The 24,187-nt window shown below is 41.3% G+C and overlaps 1 protein-coding gene across 1 annotated transcript; it reads right to left on the bottom strand.

Moving 5' to 3' along the window:
• Positions 1–21,814: 21,814 nt before the first annotated feature.
• On the bottom strand, positions 21,815–22,597 carry LOC145393379 (myogenic factor 5-like). The gene has a single exon (XM_080267477.1). It carries the CDS (start codon positions 22,595–22,597, stop codon positions 21,815–21,817), a length of 783 nt encoding a protein of 260 aa, XP_080123603.1.
• Positions 22,598–24,187: the final 1,590 nt, after the last annotated feature.

The following is a 24,187-nucleotide window of genomic DNA, read 5'->3' as shown; positions in this document are numbered from 1 at the left end:
AGGCACATTCATAGACCCAATCTTCAGGGTACGGGAATAGCTCCATCCCCCAACCTTTTGTCTGGCCTGTCTCTTTTTAGGAACTAAAAAACAGAGGAGGGGGTCCCTAGTCTCCTCACCCCGCCCCTTTTAGTCGCCTTTTACGACACGCAGGGAATACGGTGGCAGTATTCTTCCTAACACAACCTGGCCGCAGAGTAGTAGTACCACCCCATAGTGCGGCCAGATTGTGTCCCCCCCGCCACAGGGGGGGAGCACTGTCATAATAGTGATTAGTGAAACATTTCGTACAAACAGATGAACATGTCGTTGCATGATGCACCACTACCGCTGTCTTCATTACCACTAACACCTCTTCACTCCAAAGACATATTTTTGTATTTTAATATTACCACCTGTGGTAGGTGGGGCGCTCACCATCCACTCACTCGATGTAGTGCTGCTCTCAGGTGTCTGCCCTTTCCTCTCCTCCATCCTTCTTTCCTTTCATCCTCTTGTTTTTCTTTCCTTCATACTTTCCTCGTCCTTCTGCCGCCAGGTGACTTTATGCTCCCTCTTGTCTTTCTTTCCTTCATTCTTTCTTCTTCCTTCTGCCTGTGGGTGACTCTACACTGAGTGACAAGCCAAATGGTTTCTTGTACACCAGGAAACCATTTACTACGCTGGGTGGTAACCATATAACCGAATTTTGGCTCCTGGTGGTTTTGTGGGTAATTACGGCGCTCCAATCGGATTGAGCCGGTGAAGGTTTATATCCAAGGGGTGACTGGGGTTTATTGCTCACGTAAGCCACTCAGGGATGAGTGAGGCTGGTCACTCTCATCTTAAATGTCAGGGCCAACTTGCCTAGCCCCGGGCTCCTATGCTCCTCATGGGGCAGTGTAGGACTGGGTGATGGATGGATGAATATTACCACCACCAAACAACTTTATTCATCTTTAGATAGAATTGCCGGACATGAGGGGTTAGATATTTCGTTCAGTAGCCCCTCCACTACTGAAGGTCTGTCCAAGAGCTTAATAAAATCGTCTGGTTGTAACGAGAATGAAATAAAAATACGTCTTTGGATTGAAGGGGTCCATACTACCACATCCATCACTATCATTACTACCACCATCGCGACTACCATTCCCATTTACAAATGCGCTTATAGGAACCCCAAAGAATATACTGTAGCCTAGGTTCACCTATATGTCCAGCTAAGAATTATCAGCTTGAAGAGTAATTGGGTAAGTACTGTGGGAGATGCTGTACTTGCGTTCATTTGCACTTGCGTAATTATTGAGCGTAAAATGAGGTAGTCGGTGTTCATCAGGAGGTCCAGCTTGGTCATGTGTCAGTTTTGATGGCAGTTGATTCAGTAGTTTGGTTATGACACACACACACACACACACACACACACACACACACACACACACACACACACACACACACACACACACACATTGCCTTTTACTGAGAAGAAACTTTTAGATTTTTTCAAGAAGCAGAGGCTTGTGGTTCCTATTAAGGAGATGATTAATTGTAGGAGTAACTTCAAACAACACTGCCTTGTGCAATTATGACAGCAATTAACCCCATTAGACCTGCCCATCAAGAGGCCATTGCGATATAATTATTCCTGTAAGATCGGCTACTACAAGAAGATCAAGGGACATAGAACATCTTTACACCCTCATCTTGTCTTTTCACAGCAAAAACCTTTCTTTGTTACGAGAGGAATTGTATCGTAATTTTGTGGATCCATGTTTAGGTCAACAGTTGCCGTCCATTAGCGTACATGGAGGGGTGGGGAGCATCATTTCTTGCGTTGTACGATACATTCTGAGTCACGGTAAGAAAAAAAAAAAGTATTTTACTATGTCTTAGTGCAAAAGGTGTTGTTGTTATTATTATTATTATTATTATTATTATTATTATTGTTATACATACTGTTGTTGTTGTTGTTGTCGTTGTTGATGTTATGATGATCATGATTACGTACAGAGCTATTATTTCTGAGCAATATTTTAAGACATCCGAATTTTCTGTTACTTAGAGTCATCAAACATACCTAGACGTACAGCATAAAACACATCACACATATCATAAATACCGAGCACATCAACACAAGGAATAATATTAAAACGGCTACTTCCGCTCCTTCAGAATTACCAAATATACCGAGACATCTGAAGAAATTTCCCTCGGGTCCATTTTTATTGGTTCCTGTGAAACTTCTTTGGCTACCTGTGCCTGCGATGTTACTCTAGTTACACGCGGGAAGCCGCATTTTCCCCAATCTTGGGGAAAGGTGGTGGTGAAGTGGATAGAGCTGGGGGCTGTGGGGTCGCATGTTCGATCCCACCTGATTGCGAAGAGCTACTCAAGTTCATCCAAATCGTTCCTGCTAGCGACAATATTCTCTTGTCGACCGTACCCTCACTGTCGGTTTTGTTGCACGGACGGAGCCTCATCTACCTGACCACTTACTGTAGTTACTCAGAGTTACTAGACGCACTAAAACACGCAGAAACATGGCTTAGATTTAGTAACATCGGTTGTAGAGGCAACAGCGATACATCTTTTGTCACATAACCCGCTATGTCGCTCTAGTTGCAAAGATGGAGCCGCCACCAGGGAAGCATGAAACCAATTAATGTTGCCTCGTTTGTCGAGGGTAAACAAGCAAACCACAATGACTAATCAGAGGCTGGGAGGGAAGAGGGGGTTGTGGTGGGAGGGGGTGAGGGGGCTGAGGGACTGGGGGGTTGGGGGGGAGATTGTCGGTAAGGTACGGGGTGGGTGTCGCGCTTAATTAAAAGGTGTGCGGTGCTTGGGGACGACATAAGGGCCCAGTGGTTACGACGGGTTCCTTTAGGTGGAGGGCCAGAGTACGAGATCATGTGGTACTGGGCTTTGAACTCAAGATGGAACATATCCTAATTTAATCTAATAAAATCTAATTGTCGTAACCTACAGTAATCTAGTCTAATCCAGCCTTACCTACACTCATATGACCTAATCTAACGTGATCCAATCTAACCTAAACTGTCCAAACCTAATCCAACGTAGCCTAACCTGATCCCAACCTAATCTACCCTAACGGAACCGAATGTAATATGACCCTATCTGACCTAACCTATCCTACCCTTAATTAAAAAGAGGGTGGTGCTTGCTAGCTGACATAGGGAATGAGTACTTGTTACAGGTTCTTTTGGGCCAGGGTACGAAGAGGCCACCTACTGCACTACTGAATTATGAATTAAAAGTGGACCTAATCTAAACTAACCCAACCAAACCAAACCCACCCAACCTAGTCCAGTCTAACCCAACCTAATGCACCCAAACCTTTCTCGATTTCATATAATCATATTAGTTTAATCTAACCTACCCTGGCCTACTCTAATTGGCTTTCACTGGGTTCACGTGCAGATGAGCCTGGGGTTGCAACATCAGCTATAACAACCTAAGATGACCTAACATGACCTGTTGGAGAAGTGGTTGCAACAGGTTCATTTGACTGGACTGTGAGTGAGGTCATGTGGCGTGGGGCTTTGAACTCACGATGGGCTACAGTTAAAAATAAATGGACTAACAAAGTATGACATAACGGTAAGGCGAAAGCGAGAAGGTCTGAATACGGGGAGGTTGTGTCGTGCCGCACCAAGGAGCAAAGAAGGACCTGGAGACTAAGGATCAAGGGCCGAGACATTAACCCCTTCACTTCCTCATTTTAGATAAAATCACCTGACAGTGTGGCGATAGGAAATACAAAATGATACACACTTCACCACACTGAAGATGTTGAGGATATTCTTTCTAACATTGTTTCCAGCATCTTTTATCTGAAGGTCTCTCCTAGGCTAAAATAAATGTCTGAAAAAAACAAAAAACAAAAGCTAAGTAAGATGTGACACTATTAAAAGGATTAATAAAAGTGTATATCCAAAATTTAAACCATCGTCCTGCAGCAGCAAGGATGTGGTACAAAGAGAGAGGGAGAGGAGCCAAGAGATCGAAAAACCCTCTCCTTGCCGCCCATGGACGTTCAAATTTGCCCCCGCAGGAGGGTCATGGACATCCAAGGGTGGAAGACCACCTGACCCAATCGTGGACGTCCACGACTTGGTAGTGTCCTTCTTCTCTATGGAGGTTACACGTAGCTGTGGCCAAGTAGCGTGTGTCGCCTGCTATCTTGAACTCTGTAGTCAGTTAAGGTGATATATTATGATTAATTCAAAATCGTCAGTAAACTTTGTGTAATCTTTTACAATACGACTTTTAATATTTCTATTTGTCATAAAAATGTTTCAAATATACAATAATGTGATAAATATGATGGAATGTGGACTAATTGTTTACAAGAGAGGCCCGCGCACGTTGGAAAGGCATACTCGGGAAGAAAGCACTACGGTGCAGATTTCTATACTGCCTGTTTTCTTCTCTCCATGGGAGCCATTCTCTCATCCACAATGCCCTCCTCCTCCCCCTCCTTTGTCTTCATGCAGAGGCTCCTTACTCTTCCTGCAGGGTTAGGACAGCAACAGCCATTGCAAAAGTCTCAAGCTGGTTCACGTCCATTGTTGTCGTTGATAAACACATCGTCTGCTAGGGAGTTGGAAGTAACCTCCCAGTTGCGTGGGGTGAACTCGATAAAGAAGAAGGTGGCCGTCGACGTCCACCGTGTGATAGGGTATGGACGTCCAAGCACAGTTTGGATGTCCATTTTGTGCTGCACAAAACGTTCACGGGTCCCCTTGTGATACCCGCTTTAGTGACTGCGGTGACTTAGCACATCCCTCGTCAAAAAGTAGCATTCACTCTGGCTGGGCTGACTTCTACGTGTCGAGAAAGCTGAACCTTTTAGTACAAGGTCTTACCGTAGATGGATTAAACAAAAATATTGTCTGGAGGACGCAACAATGACAATCATATTGTTTTAAAGGGATATAATGGACACTGTTTTTTATCAATTTCACTACGAGAAGTCTTTCCTAAGTTTGAAAAAAAAAATTGCCTGACGGTAGCAAGAAATTGATAAAACCTCATCGTATTCGTGTTAACCCTTTGAGGCAAGGGTTAATGAGTCACCCGCCCCTGAGGGGCATTATTAAGCGATAAACCCACTAGACCACAGGGCATCGCGATTTATTGGTTATATAGTGAGCACCCGGCGTAATAAATGGTTTCCTGAAGTACAGGAAACATTTGGCTCATCATTCATGAAGGTAACACCAAATCGAGTGTCATGAAAGTAGCCACAAATCGAGGAAGTGGGATAGCCAGTCAGTTAGTAGCCTCATATAATCTCACTCACACTGGTTTACTGTATACACCTCCCATTACCCCTGCAGCAGTTACACATCTTCCTCCTACAATTCCCCAAACGAGAGGTCACATTCTTGGTCACTTCAGCAGCCTCAGGACCTAGGCGATAAATCCGATGGGCAGCGATACAGAGGTCAGGAGAGGTTACCTCGAGTTGTACCGCCCCACTGCTGCAGCCCAGGGAGGTGGGAGGAGGAGGCGAGGTGGCGAAGGGAATAGGAGAGGGGGAGGCGGTGTGGCGTGGGGAATAGGGGAGGGGGAAGCGGGGTGGCGTGGGGGATAGGGGAGGGGGAGTAGAGTCGAGAGTAGGGGAGAGGGGAGGGAGTGGAAAGGCAAGGGGGAAAATGGGTGAAGGGAGGTCAAGACGGGGGCGGTTTTTTATCTGGGATGGCTGTTGGATGTATGACATTGTCTTGTGTATCCTCACTCGCCTTGTTCTGGAATTTCTTTTTGTGCCAGTCATAGATTATCATCATCATCATCATCATCATCATCACCACAACATTACCGTCATAATTCATTCACTATGGTCCCAAATTTTCATCTCTTTAAGGCTTGCTTCACATAGTTCAGAGACAGAACAAGACAATACTGTGGCTCTACATACCTTCTGTAACACTTCTTGGTGATTAGCATTATATTCTAGTCAATCTCTTGTCATAACTCGGCATTCAAGATGAAGGGATGACAATTTTAGGCCAAGGTATAGGGAAAAGATATAGTCGCAAATGCACCTTTTTCATTACCCCAAACCCTAATCGATTCGTAGTTTCGTGCCAGCCTAATATGGGGATGGATTCATTCTTTATCTCTGTCCTTCACCTACCAGGGAGATCAGATTCTGTTGTGAGCTGCATATGGACCAATACATATGAAGAAGACTGAGTCGAAAAACATGAAGAAGTGGAATAAAAAAGTATGGAAAATATATAGGAGAACCTATCATCAGGGTGTTGCGCAAAAATATACCGTACATCCATTTTGTCATATTAAATTTATGCCTTCAGATATCTTAGTAAAAATAAACGTTTATATTTATTCCTTATTCAAGCATTCAGAAGTGTCGGTAATGAATGGTCGACAAGGAATGAAACAGAAAGCAATGACAACAGTAAGAAGGATATGTTCACCGTATCCCACCTTGATTTTGCAGATGAAGTTCTTATATATATATATATATATATATATATATATATATATATATATATATATATATATATTGTTACATAGCCTATGATTTCATCATCCTTTGTGTAATTTTGACGCACAGTATGCTGCATGTTTGATCACGAGCGTGTTCTGCCTCAGTCCCCCCCTTCTACCGTTATAGTAAAGTCGTTCTTTCTGTTGTTCAGAGCGGGATTGTCAACTCTTTGTCCCCATGGCTTCATTTGCGCGTTCTTCTTACAAGTTGTATCAAGCTCTGCCGGCCCCTATATAATGAGCTCAGTCTCTACATTAATGGCCACTTAGATCTACTCCTCATTTTGTTCACATCTCTGTCCTCCCCTGTACAGTTATTATTGAGTGCTCAGGAAGTCTCCAACCATCTAGCAGCCGTGTAATTTGAGTATAAGTGTTGTTGCATTTTTTTCTTGTGCTGTGTGGCATAGGGTTGGTTCTTGGGCCTAGTAAGGTTTTTGTAATTTATGTAAGGTTATTGTCAGCCATCATTAATAATAGTTTGTATCTGTAATAATTTATCTTGCATTAACTGAGCATTACCCAGTGTATTTTCATTTTATCAGGGCTGACTTAGATAAATTTACTCATGCTAATTTCGTGTTAATAGAGGCTATTGCAGTTAACCATATATTTAACCTGTTTTTGCCATTACATTATCCTTATGAGTCCTGAATGTTTTGTTGTTAGTTTGAGCATTAAACTTTAACTTGTAATTTTACCTAACTCTTTTGTTTTGAACCTGGAACTTTACGGGACAGTAGTGATTTTTAGTATTCTCACTTAAAGTGTACATTATCTTTCTCTGTTCCATAACATAAATTTGGCGACCTCTCATCAGGATATTCAGGATATTATCATAAGGATATTGCTTGATATTTTGTGACTGTTACTTATTCATGATGTCTACTATTACTACACTTGATGAAGCCAAAGATTTTTTGTCAAATGTGCAAATAGTGTTGGATGTAGAAAACAGAACAAAGAATGAAATTAAGCTTGTTGCTCAACAATTGGGAATTGCTGTTCGCTCTCATCATTCTAAAGATCAAATTGTTGACATGATTAATGAAAGCTTGTTTAATGTAACTCCTCCAAATGAGCGAACGCAGATTGAATTAGCTAAGTTACAGCTAGCCCTACAGGAGGCTCAGGCTAAGGAGGCGGAGTCTCGTGTTAAGGAGGCTGAATTTCAAGCAAATGCTAAGGAGGCTGAATCTCAGGCTCGGATTCAGGAGGCACAGATACAGGCTCAGGCACAAATTGAACTAGCTAGGATTCAGGCAGACCATGAGTATCGCATGAAACAAGGTGGAACTGGATCATCTAGCTCTGATGATTTTGATGTGGCTAAAAATGTTAAACTTGTCCCTCCTTTTAATGAATCTGATTTAACAAAGTATTTTCAGTTGTTTGAGAGGGTAGCTACAGGTTTTAATTGACCCAAAAAGTATTGGCCAGTACTCCTTCAAACTGTTCTCACCGGTAAAGCTCAAGTAACTTATGCATCTTTGCCTCAGGATCAATGTGATAATTATGATGTAGTTAAGAGCTTGATTATTAAGGCCTATGAGCTTGTTCTTGAAGCCTATAGAGTAAAATTTAGGACAACTTACAAGCAAGATAAGCAATCCCATGTTGAGTATGCAAAAATCAAAGAAGATCTGTTAGAGCAGTGGTTAAATTCTAAGAATGTGGACTCTGATTTTGGTAAATTTAAGCAGATGATTTTGCTGGAGGACTTCAAAAGGTGTATAAAGATGTAAGCCTATATCTTGATGAGAGAAGAATAGATAATTTGTCTGATGCTGCAGTTTTAGCTGATGAATATGTTCTCACTCACAAGAGATATTCTAAAGAAAAAGGGAAAGCTGAGAGTAAGTACGTTGCCTCTACTCAGAGTACGGGTAACAGGAAAGAGAATAAAGATGATGTTTCTCAGGAAGTAAATACCAGCTTCACCTCTAGATTTCAGAAAAGTAAATGTACTTATTGTAGTAAGCTTGGTCATACTACGGAGAGATGTTTCAGGAGACAGCGTGATGTGAACAAAAAGGAGTCTTTAAATATTCAGTCAATTGGTCTAGTGTCCACCCTTGAGAGTTCCCAGAATTCTTTAACTGAGTTAACTGAACCTGCTTTGAGGGGTAACTTAAATTCTCATGATGGAGCTCCTCTTTTGAGCAGTAATGTGGGTGACACTCTCAAGAGTTCATGTGCTAATTTCCTGTCTGATGGTTTTGTCAGTTCTCTGGACAGTAATGACAGGAAATCAGTTAAAATATATCGTGATATAGGTGCTTGCCAATCCCTTATGCTGACCAGTGTTCTAGGCTCTAATGTTAATTCCTCTGATGAAACTGTAATCTTACAAGGTGTAGGGAATAATTACTTCTCTGTCCCTCTGTGCAGAGTGAATTTAGAGTCTGGTTTTGTTAATGGTTCCGTTATGGTTGGGTTGGTTGAGACACTCCCAATGTCAGGTGTAACTTTCTTACTTGGAAATGATATTGGTGGAAGTCAAGTGTGTCCAGCTCCTCAGTTGTCTAGTGAGCCAGTGGCTGCGGCCCAGGATTGTGATGTCCCTGATGTGTTCCCTGCATGTGCTGTCACTAGGGCTAAGTCTAAAGTTACTGGTGATTTAGAGGATAATGATGATGATGATGTTATCCTAGCTGACACTTTTCTTGCTAATTTGGACCACTCACCAGATGAGGCAGTACCCCGTAGTGTTGATAATTTGTCTCGTCAAGAGTTGATTGAGTTGCAGGTTGCTGACCCTGAGTTGAAAGGTCTAGCTAACTCTGCTTACAGTGAAGTGAAGAAGAGTCAGCCGGTGATTCTACTTGTTATTATGTAAAGTCAGGAGTACTTATGAGGAAGTGGAGACCCCCAACAGCATCAGCCGACTGTGAATGGGAGGTTGTACATCAAGTTGTCATCCCTCGTGTTTGTAGGCAGGATATCATTAGAGTGGCTCATGATTCCAGTTTTGCAGGACACCTTGGAGTGAGGAAGACTGTGGCAAGCATTTTGAAACACTTCTACTGGCCAGGTATCTTCAGGGATGTTTCCTGGTATTGTAAGTCTTGTCACACCTGTCAAGTTGTGGGGAAGTGTAATCAGACCGAAAAGGTTGCACCTCTAGTTCCCATTCCTCCTTTTGAGGCGCCTTTCACCCGTGTGTTGGTGGATATTGTGGGCCCTCTTCCTAAGACTTCTTCAGGATTTTCTTATGTGTTGACCCTGACTGATATGGCTACTCGTTATCCTGAAGCCATTCCACTTAGAAATATCTCAGCAAAGAACGTGGTTAAGGAAATGCTAGGGTTCTTCACAAAGTTTGGTCTGCCCAGGGAGGTACAGTCCGACCGGGGAAGTAATTTCATGTCGAATATTTTCAAGCAGTCTCTGAAAGAGTTGGGCATCACCCAGATCACGTCTTCAGCTTACCATCCCCAGACCCAAGGAGCGTTGGAGAGATATCATCAAACACTCAAATCGATGCTCAAGAAATACTGTTTGGAACATCAGAAAGACTGGGATAAAGGTCTTCCATTCGTTGTGTTTGCCGCAAGAGAATCTCCAAATGAATCACTGGGCTTCTCACCTTTTGAACTACTGTTTGGCCATGAAGTAAGAGGACCCCTTAAGCTGCTCAAGGAATGCTGGCTGTCGGAGGAAGATGACGTCAACCTGCTGGAGTATGTGATGAAGTTCAAAGAACGGCTGTCCACTGCTGTACAGCTGGCGAGAGAGAATTTAGGAGCTGCTCAGGAGAAGATGAAGACTTGGTATGGTAAGAAGTCCAGGTTACGCCACTTTCAGCCAGGAGATCAGGTTTTGATTCTGCTACCGGTGCATGGGCAACCTCTTCAAGCCAAGTTTAGTGGTCCTTATTTCGTGGAGAAGAAACTCAGTGATGTCAACTATGTCATCGCCACACCAGATCGTAGAAAGAACAAGCAACTATGTCACATCAACATGCTAAAGTTATATCACAGGCAGGACGAAAATAATCCAGTCTGCACTGTAGCTGTTCCACCCGAGTCTGCAAGTGAAGCACTCCCATGCAGTATGAGCCTGAGTGATAGTTTGGAGAAGAATCCTGATATCATGAATGATCTCCAGACTAAGCTTTCTCATCTAGCTCCCGAGGAAAGGCAGGAGTTTTCGGCATTACTGCAGGAGTACCCGCAAGTGTTCCGTGCCACTCCAGGAAGAACTACTGTATTGATGCATGATGTCGATGTTGGAGACGCAAAGCCAATTAAACTGCCTCCTTACCGTGTGAACCCAGTGAAAGTTCCTCTCATCCAGAAGGAGCTTGGCTACCTGTTGGACCACAAGATGATTGAGCCCTGTCAGAGCGAGTGGAGTTCTCCTGTCACTCTGGTCCCTAAGCCAGGTGGGTCACAGCGGCTTTGCATCGACTACAGACGTGTTAATCAGATAACCAAAACAGACACTTACCCTCTCCCTCGTGTGGAAGATTGCATAGACAAGATCGGAAAGGCTAGGTACATAAGTAAGTTTGATTTGTTAAAGGGATACTGGCAAGTACCTATGACTGAACGTGCTAGGGAGATCTCATGTTTTGTAACACTAGGAAAGACTTTTGCATGTTCCGTAATGCCGTATGGTATGAAGAATGCACCAGCCACTTTTCAGAAGCTCATGAATGTTGTAACAGAGGGTTTGGCAGGGTGTGTTGTTTATATTGATGATGTATTAATCTTCAGTGACAACTGGAAAGATCACCTATGCCATGTCAGTAAATTTCTTGAGCGTTTAGTTCAGGCTAATCTTGTAGCTAATTTATCAAAGTGTGAGTTTGGTCAAGCTAAAGTTCAGTACCTTGGGTATGTAATTGGTGATGGACATGTTGCACCACCAGGAGCTAAGGTTCAGGTTATAAGTGATCTTCCCAGACCTAAAAGTAGGAAAGAGCTACAAAGATTTTTGGGAATGGTAGGTTATTACAGGAGATTTGTTCTTAACTTTTCAATTCTTGTATCACCACTTACAGACCTACTGAAAAAGGGAGTTAAATTTTTCTGGACCGATAACTGTGAATCCTCTTTCAACAAACTTAAAGCTATCCTATTAAGTCAGCCAGTGCTCGCTACTCCAAATTTTGCTAAGCCTTTTAAGATGTCTGTTGATGCAAGTGATACAGGAGCTGGGGCTGTTTTGCTGCAAGAGGATGATCAGGGTATTGAACACCCTGTATCTTTTTACAGTAAGAAGTTCACTCCACCTCAAAAGAACTACTCAACTATCGAGAGAGAGCTTTTGGCCTTGATTTTGGGTTTACAGCATTTTTCATTATATTTGTGTTCTGGTTTTGACCCCATAGTCATTTATACCGATCATAACCCACTGAAATTCCTTAGTAAGTTTAAAGATAAAAATCAGAGATTGACAAGATGGTGTCTACTTCTTCAGGAGTATTCATTAGACATACAACATGTCAAGGGGAAAGAAAATGTTATTGCAGATTGCTTATCTAGACTTTAGACAGATTATTTTGGAGTAATAAGAAATTTCCTTTGTAAATTTCTTTTTCTTTGTGGGGAGGTGTTACATAGCCTATGATTTCATCATCCTTTGTGTAATTTTAACGCACAGTATGCTGCATGTTTGATCACGAGCGTGTTCTGCCTCAGTCCCCCCCTTCTACCGTTATAGTAGAGTAAGTCGTTCTTTCTGTTGTTCAGAGCGGGATTGTCAACTCTTTGTCCCCATGGCTTCATTTGCGCGTCCTTCTTACAAATTGTATCAAGCTCTGCCGGCCCCTATATAATGAGCTCAGTCTCTACATTAATGGCCACTTAGATCTACTCCTCATTTTGTTCACATCTCTGTCCTCCCCTGTACAGTTATTATTGAGTGCTCAGGAAGTCTCCAACCATCTAGCAGCTGTGTAATTTGAGGATAAGTGTTGTTGCATTTTTTTCTTGTGCTGTGTGGCATAGGGTTGGTTCTTGGGCCTAGTAAGGTTTTTGTAATTTATGTAAGGTTATTGTCAGCCAGTATTAATAATAGGTTGTAACTGTAATAATTTACCTTGCATTAACTGAGCATTACCCAGTGTATTTTCATTTTATCAGGGCTGACTTAGATAAATTTACTCATGCTAATTTCGTGTTAATAGAGGCTATTGCAGTTAACCATATATTTAACCTGTTTATTTGCCATTACATTATCCTTATGAGTCCTGAATGTTTTGTTGTTAGTTTGAGCATTAAACTTTAACTTGTAATTTTACCTAACTCTTTTGTTTTGAACCTGGAACTTTACGGGACAGTAGTGATTTTTAGTATTCTCACTTAAAGTGTACATTATATCTTTCTCTGTTCCCTAACAATATATATATATATATATATATATATATATATATATATATATATATATATATATATATATATATATATATATATAAGCCAGGAAATACAAGAGCAGAGGGAATGGCATGCATCCCCTTTAGTTTTCTTCATTTCCCCGACAAAATCAGGTGTGCCAATTCTGCCGCGTCTGGCTCACTGATTTCCGTTCTCTGTACCATTTTTGCACTTTTTCTTAACCAGGAAAGTATAATTTACGTTACGGTTATTTTGATAGCGTCTGGTTAGTTTGTTAGTTACGCTAATCTGTTAGGTTAGGAGAGATTAGGTTAGGATAGGATAGGATGGTTGTTACGTTGGTGTAAAATAATAAGAAAATGGAAAATCATCCCGAGAAAATCAAACTTAGCTCTCGGGACAAAAATGGTATACAGAACAGAATCTTCGGCCAGATCCGGGTGTCAGTGATAAGAATCTTGGCTCATATAATCAAGGTCTGGCCCGAATCGTAAATTGGAAATGGACTTCCTTCTCCAGTTTTTAAGAGCTTCCTTTTTCCCTTGTTTTTTTTCTTTTTTCGTTACATGCCTCTAATTTTTCTGCCCTTTTCTGTTTTTGTTTCTTTTTTGCAGTGCTGTTGTTCTTGCTTTTGCGGTAAATGAAACATTAATCCTCATTTGATATCAAATAAGAGAAATATTAGCAGTGATGGAAGATAGTTATGGTAGCTCTGACCTATTTTTTTTTCATTTTCTTTTTCTTTTCCATAAAAGTACAGTAACTGTTAAAATTCTGACCTAAACTCAACGATACTAGAGTTCATTCAGGTTAATTAGCCGGGGATTTTTGTTCTCTTATAGCTTATGTGCCACTTATTACATCTTCTCTCTCTCTCTCTCTCTCTCTCTCTCTCTCTCTAAGGTAATCAGTGAGCTCCTCCCTCTTTTCTCAGCAATTACACATCACACTGCCTAAAGCCTTCGGTAACACGTAGCCAATTACCACCCCTATCTCGCTCTATCATAGTGTCCTTTATGTTGTTCTGACACTGGATGATTGTTAGGTATTTAATTGTGATAATTTTTCTTATACTTTTATGTCTGTTTATCATCTTCCATTCGTCCCTATTCAGTGAGGAAATGCGAAGATAAAGTGTCCAGCATATCCTTCAGTGAATTTAAGTAATAATGATTTAATATTTAAAAATTTACAACTGAGCTGGCACTGTTTCTTTTTACTATAATGGAGTATTTGTTCTTGATTCCACATTTCAGAGATATTTTCATGTCTTCCTGTAATTTCAAGTTTGTTTATATTTCATTCTTATTAAAAATTTTCTCTGTAGATGCACTTCATGGATAGCTGTGAGATACTAATTTCCTGGACTACTAAGTTAAAACATAGGCAACGCTAATCTGATGCAACTCTCCATCTGACCAAACACATACCTCCCACCTCCCAGCACACCTAACCAAGAGCATAACGGCCCTCACCCCCTCACTCCTCTATGCCACACACACACACACACACACACACACACACACACACACACACTCACAAAAAAAAAAAACCTGGAGTGTATCCATGGTAACAATGAAGTTATGAGCAGATGTGATGAAATTATGACCAGTGTTTTTTTCAATTCGGCAGCCATTTTTTTGTCATTACATAGTAGGTACAGTCATGAAACTTCATACATAATTATTCATATAATCATTTATAATGTACAATATCTGCCTCCTAGGTGTAATAGTTGTTTAGTTTTAACAGAAAAATGCATTAAAATAATAAGTTTTATGTATTATTGCAATTTCATAACAGTTATAATCTCATGGCATTCTAACTACAAAGGCACCAGGAGGCATATTAACACATTTCTGTCGAGTTTGAAGCATGTACTTGTATTAGCTTCTGAGTCCTAGTCCGGAAGTGATTTTTTTTTTTTTTTTTTTTTGCTTTATCATTATTTTCAGAAAAAACAAATTCAAGACATAGCATTCTTCCTATCAAAAGGCACCAGTTCAACACATAACTATGTGAAATTTCATGACTCAGCAGTGAATACTTTCTGAGCCCTGGCCCGGTTATGAAGTCTCTGCGCCCTGCCAGCCGCCCTGCCGCCCAACTCAACTGACTGGCACCTGTTGATCCCAGTGATAACAACATCCTCCTCTGACTTTGTCAGGTGGAGGGTTTAACGAAATGGGAGAGGGGGGAGAGAAAGAGAGAGGGAGCGAAGGGAGGGAGGGATGGAGAGAGGAAGAAAGGGAAAGAACAAGAAACTAAGAAAGATGGATGAGAGAAGGATAAGGGGAATACGAAGTATGAAGGGAGATGGAAGGTGGCAGAGAGGAAGAGAAATGGATAGGGAGGGGGAAAGACGGAATGAGGGAACGAGGGAACGAGGAGGGACCAAAAGATAGGTTGGGAAATGGAAAAGGAAAAGTCTAAAAGGGAGAAAGGAAAGAGAGAGCAGGGAGGGAGTAAGGGACTGAGAGGAAAGGAGGAGATGGGAGGGACACAGGAAGATAAAGAAACAAGGATTGGGTGAGGATGGAGAAAGAAAGTGGAAAATGTGGTAGAAGTGGACGCTGGTGGTGGGAGAAACGGAGTGAAGGAGAGAAAAGAAAGAGGGAGGGAGAGAATGAGTGACTGGAAAGGAAGGAAGAAATGAGTGAGGAAAATAGAGAGGCAGGGGAGAGTATCAGTAGCAGTTAGTGTGTGCAGAAGATCAGAGGTGAAGAGAACTGGTTAAATGGACAAATAGAGATCATAAAAAGAGTCAGAAACCTAAAGTTAAAGAGAAGAATTAGAGATGAATGAAAGGGAGCTATGAAAAAAGATTTTGATGGCAGTGGTGATGGTGGTTATGATGATAGCGGGGACAATGATGACAATAATGATGAAGATAGAGAGCAGAAAATGAGTGAAAGTTGAAAATGAGTGAAGAAGAGGTGAAAAGAGTGAAAATAAGAAGAGAGGGGCAAGAGATCAAGAAAAGGGTGTGGTTGACCCTTGCATGACCCCACTCCCTCAGTTCTGCACCACCCTACCCCCATGGCACCCCTTGAGATTTATCCTGTAGTGACCTTCCGTGGCTGAGATGCTGGAGAAGGAGGAGGAGGTTGAACAAGAGGAAGAGGAGGAGGAGGAGGAGGAAGAGTAAGAGGAGAAAGAGAAGGAAGAGGAGAAGGAGGAGGAAGAGAACACTAACTTACAGAAAGAAAAGAAAGAGGGATGGACTAATGATGATGGTCATGATGCTGATAAAGGAAATCCCATTAAGAAAGAAGTAACATTCAGGGAGATGAATACAATAGAAAAATAAATAAAAGAATGGATAAAAAGTACAAATGAATATGAAAATGGATAAAGTATAATACAGAGGATGACAGAGATGATGATAAATGTGAAAGATGTTTAGGGAGAAGGATCTCTGAGGAGAGAGAGAGAGAGAGAGAGAGAGAGAGAGAGACAGACAGACAGACAGAGAGAAAGAGAAAGAGAGAGAGAGAGAGAGAGAGAGAGAGAGAGACAGACAGACAGACAGACAGACAGAGACAGAGACTGATTGATTGATTTTCCACCATTCAAATCTTGGAAAACGATTGTACTCCACCTCCGTCAATAGACGACCGAATAATCTATATCCACTTAGCTCTTTATCCATGCATTAAGGTAGCGTGTGAATGGAGAGGGGGATTGGGTGTGTGTGATTGGCAGGAGCATTGATGAGTGGGTGTCAGGCTGGGTGATTTAGGGTGATTGAACCGAGTAGGAGAGAGAGCGAAGCATTAAATGTGGAAATTATCGAGTGGGAAAGGGAGGATGAGTAACGAGTATCTGCCTTGTGATTAGTCTTGAGATTTGATGCAAATTTTAGAAGGGAAATAATTGGTGAAGAAGAATGTAAACTAGCAAATAAGATGGGAGAGTTTTTGAACCTCTGATTAGATTAAACTTGTTCTTGAAACTCAAGGGAACTCTTCCATATATTATTCTGGCTAGCGTTAGAGGATTTTACTTACGTTTATGATGACGTTTAAATATCACTGAATTTACAGATATGTACAGACTTTTTCACCGGATGGCAGCTCTAAAAGTGTCGTAAGCTTCAGCCATATCACTGTTCTGTCCCGAAGGTCGGAGACCTCCCCGCAGGAACACATCCCAAGTGTTACTCGATCTGCTTCTTAGTATTCTTCCCTACGCACTAACACCTGTTATTCTCCTCAGCTTTCCTCCCTCCTTTTCTAAACATGTCCAGACCACCTCAACCTACCGATTAGCATCACTTCTCTAACATTTCTCACACCATGTCTCTCTTAGGGATCCTACTTTTCCATCTCAATATTCCCATTTCTATGTGTTCAAAACAACTTGAATCATTTTATCTCACGGATCAGATGTCGCTTCCATGCAGAAAAACGTTTCTCTCTAAGGTTTGCTAGAGACCTCACAATGTATGAGGGTTAAGAAGTTGTTCCCATTTAACCCTTCAGTTTTTGGAGGATGATTTATCCAGTTTTTCTGGTTGATGCCAAAGGATATTCCCTTCCACTGGGAAACCTCCCTAGGCGAACAATATTAAAACTCAGCTGCCAGAATGTGTATAATTTTTCTTTTGACTATTGCCAAAATGATATCATTCAGCTCAAGTAAGACGTGTACCTAGTCCCGAGGCAGGTTTTGGAAGAAAACCTTATTAGTAAAAAAAAAAATTGTGGTCGAGGTAGTGGAGTATATAGTAGTAGATGATGTATGGAATCCGATGAAAATAAAGGAAAGTGATTAGCTGATACGAAAAATACATGTTAATGACTTGTATTATAAGATGAATAAATGAAAAATATTTTATGCTGAACGAATTAACCGAGTCTGCAATAGTTTTCCATTCCAGAGACAACTGTGCATGACTGCCAGAAATAAGATACGCTTAACACGAAATGCTTAGACACACAACCCTTCATGTATCCAACAGGTCAACTCTGGAACTGTCTGGCTCTGTCTTTATTTCCTACTGCCTATGATCTCCAGTCACTCAGATGCGATATGTCAAGGCATCTCGAAATGAACGAATCTTGAATCTGGGTCTCTGTTTTTATTGTTTCTTCTTGAAGGGAACAATCTTGTCGGCTTTTTGTCTTTGATTCCTTCCTCCTTGCATAACACACACACACACACACACACACACACACACACACACACACACACACACACACACACACACACACACACACACACACACACACACACTATAAGGCAAAGTAAGTCAGGTACAAAAATGAACATAATTTATTACACCAACGTCATAAGTAAAATAAAATAGTAACTCCCTTATCCCCGTACCTTACACTATCCATTATAACTTATACTGTAGGATTCAAGGTAACGAAGACTTAAAGAAATAATAATAATAATAATAATAATAATAATAATAATAACTTAATAAATGAAAAAAAAAATAATACAACAAATCGGTGTATCAGTAAATAAAGAGTTAACACAGATGATTGCATATTAACTAGCAGTTTCATTACAGAACAACAAATCTCTATTAGTCTTTCATTTAAGCTGCAGTTATTACCTCAGCAGCCATGAACATAACAATGTGTTGCTTTTTTTTTTTTCTTTTTTAATCGTTACAGTTCATTGTCCGATGAGCACGGCACAGGTGTTTGACTAGATTAACCTATACTAGAAGAAGTAAGAGGAGGGGGCGGGGGGTAGGAGAGGAGGAAGAGGACGAGGAGCTTGGCTTATGTAAAATTCACTAGGCATCACTTCGTTGATATTAATACAGTGTGTGGTGAATTTGGAATGACGGAGATGATAAGCAATATACGTAACAATGTATAAACCAAAGCTGTATTTTGATGGTGATGTTATTAATCAGGTTAACTGATAATGGTGGCAATAATAATGAAATAAAAATGTTATGTTTTAGTGATCATTATCACCACCGTCCCAGCCTTAATTCCCACCTAATAAACGGGGTGAAGTAGAATCCAAGAAGTGTTAAATGATATAATATAATAATGGACTTTTATTTACTTGCATGGTTCATTATACTTGGCATTTTGTTGATGGTTCTATTTTTCTCTTTTCTGAATTCTACCCATGGAATTTATTACAGTGGTTGGAAACAAGATTGGGACAATAAAAGTAAAGATAGATATATTTTTAGTACATCAGTCTTCAGTTAAAATATACAGTAAGAACAATAGTAAATAATAATTATAAAAATAACCTTCATTCTCACGAACAGTCATGGTGACTAGCAAAGACTAATGATAAGAAATAACTTATCAGTTGTAAAAAAAAAAAAAAATAGTAAACAAATATAGGCTACAATAGCAAGAAAAGTGAATAAAATAATAGTAATAACGGCAGTTGTTAGTTAAATGAACAAAAAGAAAATTTAGAAGTGGCATACAATGACAGTCTTTCAAACAAATAAATAATCACTTACATGAATCCGACAATACAAATAACTGTCTAGAAGAAAAATTATAGATTATTTGATTAATAATAATAATAATAATAATAATAATAATAATAGCAGGCGAAGAGGTTAAAAAATAAGGGCTCATTTAGCATACAGTATTCCAGTCATCTTTCAGTTCAGTCAGGAATGTTATCCCACACAGAACGAACAGCTGGTACTTTCAGTTCTAAAATTATTGCCTAGATTATTACATGTACTACACTCGCGGGAATCTACTTTTCACCAGTTTATATATATATATATATATATATATATATATATATATATATATATATATATATATATATATATATATATATATATATATATATATATATATATATATATATATATATATATATATATATATATATATATATATATATACAATATATGTGTGTGTATGTGTGTGTGTGTGTGTGTACATACGTTTATGTATCCCACCTCGTAAGTTACAATTATGGTAGAGGTAACGATGATGATGTGTTTCAACCATGGTTATAGGAATGTAGGGCCTTTAGGCGTGTATATATATATATATATATATATATATATAGAGAGAGAGAGAGAGAGAGAGAGAGAGAGAGAGAGAGAGAGAGAGAGAGAGAGAGAGATATTACCAAGTCTCTGAAGTGAGAATTAGGACTGGATTAATGATGATAATGGTGGTGATAAGGAGGAGAAAGAGAAGATGATGATGATGATGGCGTGTTTATAATGCATCAAATACTCTGGATGTAGAAAGTAAAGGTACCAGGCTATCACCGTTTCCTCGAGGCTTGGCTACCGTAGTCCAACCTAACACTTCATTGATTTGTTCCTGTTAACTACATGCGATTTTATTTAGGTAAAGGAAGTTCCCTTGCAGTGAAAGGGTTACTAAAGACTGTATCTAACCTCCATTCGATAAGCTTCTAAGATGAATAAAATCGTCTAAAGTTGGAATGAATGAAGTCATAAACATGTTCTTGGGATGCAGGGATTAAGTTCAAAAACAGAGGAATGGCACTACCTTACACGTGTTAAAAGAGCGACTTAATGATCTGAATCACATCCTAGTGGGAATGTTTCTGTCTGCTGGGGTAGAGCGGAATGTTCTGAAGGTGTGAATGGTGAGTCAGTGGGGGCTTGGTACATTATTGCTTAGCATTCTGGTGATATTTCTCCTACTTTTTTGTTTTTTGTTTTTACACAATTCCTGCTGCTGGATCCTGCTCAGTCTTTATATTATGGTATAAACTGCGTTAAGGTACGATAGTGACGATGATGATGATTTATTTAAGATGACAGAAATATGGTATCACTATATGGACTTCACTTATTCAGCACAGTACATAATAATGGTCCTGAACGATCTATCTACCTACCTGTCTATCTATCTTTTTTATATTAAAATGTTTGTTAAATTTAAACATCAGTATAACTGAGTCAGTGAATTTACCGTAAATGATTTTCTAATTAGCTGTGTGAACTGAGAGACAAAAAAGTATATTACAAGGAGTGTGAGAAGTGTAGTATAAACCCTCATAGGACAGAAAGCCACTCTTAAGTTGAGGAAAATCTTATGGTGTTAGCGAGAATAAAGAAGTTTGCAATTTTCACGTCTTTTGTCCCTTCACTACAATATCGTCTATTTTTACGTTTTTTCTTGCTACCAGAGGGCAATTTCATTCAACTTAAAAATAAACTCATAGTAGAGAAGTGGATAATAAAGATATAAGTAACCCCTCCAGTTCGTAAAGTCCCTCCTAAGCTGAATAAAAGCCTCTGAATGTAAATAAACTATGCAAGACGTCTGTGAATGGAAGAGGTTAAAGTGTTACAAAGAAATTTTATGGACGACTACATCATGGGTTTTCAATGTTTACTCTTTTCTCCTAAGGGCTGGGTGCCTTTTACTTCTTTTCATTTCTCTCTCTCTCCCTCTCTCATCAGTGTTCATACTTTTGTCTTTTGCATTATATAAACTTCTTTTACTGTTCTTTCTCCTCATCTCATTCTTCACTCTTTATCCTTTCTTTAAGTAAGGAGCTCCTTTTCCGTGTGTCTTCTCTTTCTCATTTTTTCTCTTCCTCTTCCCTATTTACTCTTTGTTTCCTTGCTTTTCCTTCTCAGTGGTCAATCTTGTCTCCTTCTTTCCACTGTCGGTGCTCAATTTCTTTCCCCTTGTTCTTCCTTCTCGGTGGTCTCTCCTTTTCGGCCACTTCCAGTGTTTCCTTGCCATGTAATTCCTACATATTCAACGCCAGGTTATGGGATATGAAGGCCGAGGGAAGTGAGGGTGCCATATCTAGCACCACACCGTCAGCATGCTCATTATCTTCCAACCTCGTCTGCCACTGTCTTGCCCCGCAACGTAATTTGCACTGTATCATCCACGACCATTATACCACTATATCCACCACACCACCACCTCTTCACATCCACACCACAACGTCACCACAACAGCATTACAGCATTACCAGCACATCACGACAGGTGTGGTGTGTCATCCCAATGTGACGACTTGCGTATGTACCTGAATGTGTGTATGTGCAAGATCTGACCAAGCACCTCTGTGGGGTTCGGACTTCCCCAACAGCAGCGCCACTGCTTCGCTTTCTGATACCGGTGCCAGGCCCGCCAGGCCCCCCAGGTTGTCCCCCAGTACAATGGCATCAGTGCACAGTAGGGTGAGCAGGTCGGAGTCCCGAGGGACTGGAGGGCCACTCTCACCCTGCCCCTCCTTGGATGGGGATGCCAAGGGACTGACCGGGCCCCACGGCACGTCGCCGTCGTGTAGTGCTTCCTGCAGGGATCTGATGTAGGCTGACGCCAGCCGCAGTGTGGTGATCTTAGTCATGTCGGCTGTGGCGCAGCGACTCACCACCCACGCTGGCAGGGCACACCGCAGGGACTCAAAGGCATGGTTAATCTGCCGCAAGCGGTACCGCTCGCGGGCATTGGCTGTTTTCCTGCGGTAGCGGGACAGTGGTGGCGGTCGTAACTTACTGTGCCGCAGAGAGTCCTTCTGTAGCGACCACTTGCTGTCAGAGCAGCGGCGACCTTGCAGAGCCCGTGGCCGCAGCTGGTACTTGCCGCCTCGCACGCCAGATGCAAGGCTGGGGGCCGTAGCATCGTTCTTATTGTTGCTGTTGTTATTATTGTTATCACTGTCGTTGTTGTTGTTAGTGTCCATAGGGTCTCCCCTACCACTCCGCCCCTGCCCTTGCCAATGTCCCTGGCCCTGCCCATTCTCCTCTCCATGGCCCTCCTGCTGAGTCCTGGCCATGGTGCTGGGCCTCACGCTCACCACAAACCATCAACACAGCAATAACACCACTGCTATCGCTGTCTTTCGTACTGTAGTCACACTCTTACAACAGCTGCCTAGCGTCGGCCGACCCTCGTGCTGAATGTGTCCTCTTTCCGTTACATATTTTTACTTTTCTCTGTTCTTGCTTTCTGATGTTATTGGGTCCTTATGTTTGATTGTTATGGTCCTGTTTATTTTGCACTCTTCCTTAAGCGCTTGTATTCTTGTCAGCCCTCAACACACGTCCTCCTACTGCTGCTGAGTCTTGTAGGCAAAGACACTCCTTCTGTAGTGGTATGTCTGTGTACGCCGGACATAGAGCAGCGTAGAGCAGGTCGGAGTATATAAAGTACAGGAACAGTGAGAGAGTGAGATAGCTAGGAGACTGACTGGAGCGAAAAAGCGAACAAGTGAGAGCTAGGAGACTGGCGAGAGTGTGGTGAACTAACGGACCAGTGACCACTCCGCCCAAGAACCAGTGCCACACACCCTGCCTTACCCGCGCTGCGTACCACACTGAGCTGCCTTCCCTCCCTGTCTGCATCCCCCCCCCCCTCTCTGCCTCATCATCCCTCCCTCCTTACTTACCTGCCTCACCCTCCCTATCTCCATCTCTCTCCCCCTCCTTCCCTCTTTCCTTCCCTACTGCTTTACCCTTCCTCTACCTCCCTCCTTCCCTCCCTCTCACCTCCACCACCTCAGTTCCCAAATATAGTTTACCGTTTATTATGTTTTTCCACCTTTTCCATTCCAAATTTATTAAAATTTTGTCCTCAAAGCGTGATTCAAGGGGTTCCGAGCACATTTTTGAACACCTGGGACCCCCAGAGTCAACGGGAGGGGGCCAAAGGGGGGCCAATAGTCACAGATTTGACCTGGAACTGGAGAGGTCAAAACATCCTTGACTTCAGCTGAAAGGCAACCAGGCCTCACCCCTTCCCTCTCTCTCCTGACGATCTTCTCTGTCTGTCTGTTTGTCTATCTTTCTATCTATCTATTCTTGCACGCTCCTGGTCATGTTTTTTTACTCACTGGCTTTTCCCTCTTCCCTTTCCTCTTTTCTCTTGTCCTCTCCACTCTTGTCCTTTTCTCTTCCTACTCATTTGTTTTATCAGATATCGCACCTCAGCTCCTCTTCTTCTTTTCCGTCGTCTTTTCTGCCTTTTTTACTTTTCTGTACACTCCCTTAAACTTACCAGATATTCAACCTTGTCACCCTTCATCTTCTGTTCATTTCCTTCCTTTTCTTTATTTGCCGTCTGTCTTAATTCTCCTCTATTCCTTCATTTCTTTCCTTCGTCCCGTCTACCTTATTCTTTTCTCGACTCTTCTTTCCTGCTTTCTCTTTTGCAGTATGCTCTCATTTATCAGATGCCTTGTTTTCTTCCTCCTCTCTTCATCTCCTGTTGTCTCTTCTCTTCCATCCTCTTACTTCTGTTATTTCTTGTATCATGTATTTTACTGGTGTTTCAGTTGTTCTCGTCTTCCTTCACTCTTACGGCTTCCATTGTTTTCGTCTTTCGTCTCATTTATCATATATCGTACTGCCGTTGTTCTTTTTCGTTC

The sequence above is a fragment of the Coenobita brevimanus genome, chromosome 24 (genome assembly GCF_032717465.1).
Source record: "Coenobita brevimanus isolate Jiangsu-jjx chromosome 24, ASM3271746v2, whole genome shotgun sequence".
Lineage (NCBI taxonomy): Eukaryota > Metazoa > Arthropoda > Malacostraca > Decapoda > Coenobitidae > Coenobita > Coenobita brevimanus.
Note: the sequence above shows the minus strand (reverse complement) of the source record. Positions and strands in the feature narration are given on the sequence as shown.

Excerpts from the sequence above, each read along its gene's own strand:
- LOC145393379 (XM_080267477.1), bottom strand. The coding sequence starts at position 22,597 with ATGGCCAGGACTCAGCAGGAGGGCCATGGAGAGGAGAATGGGCAGGGC.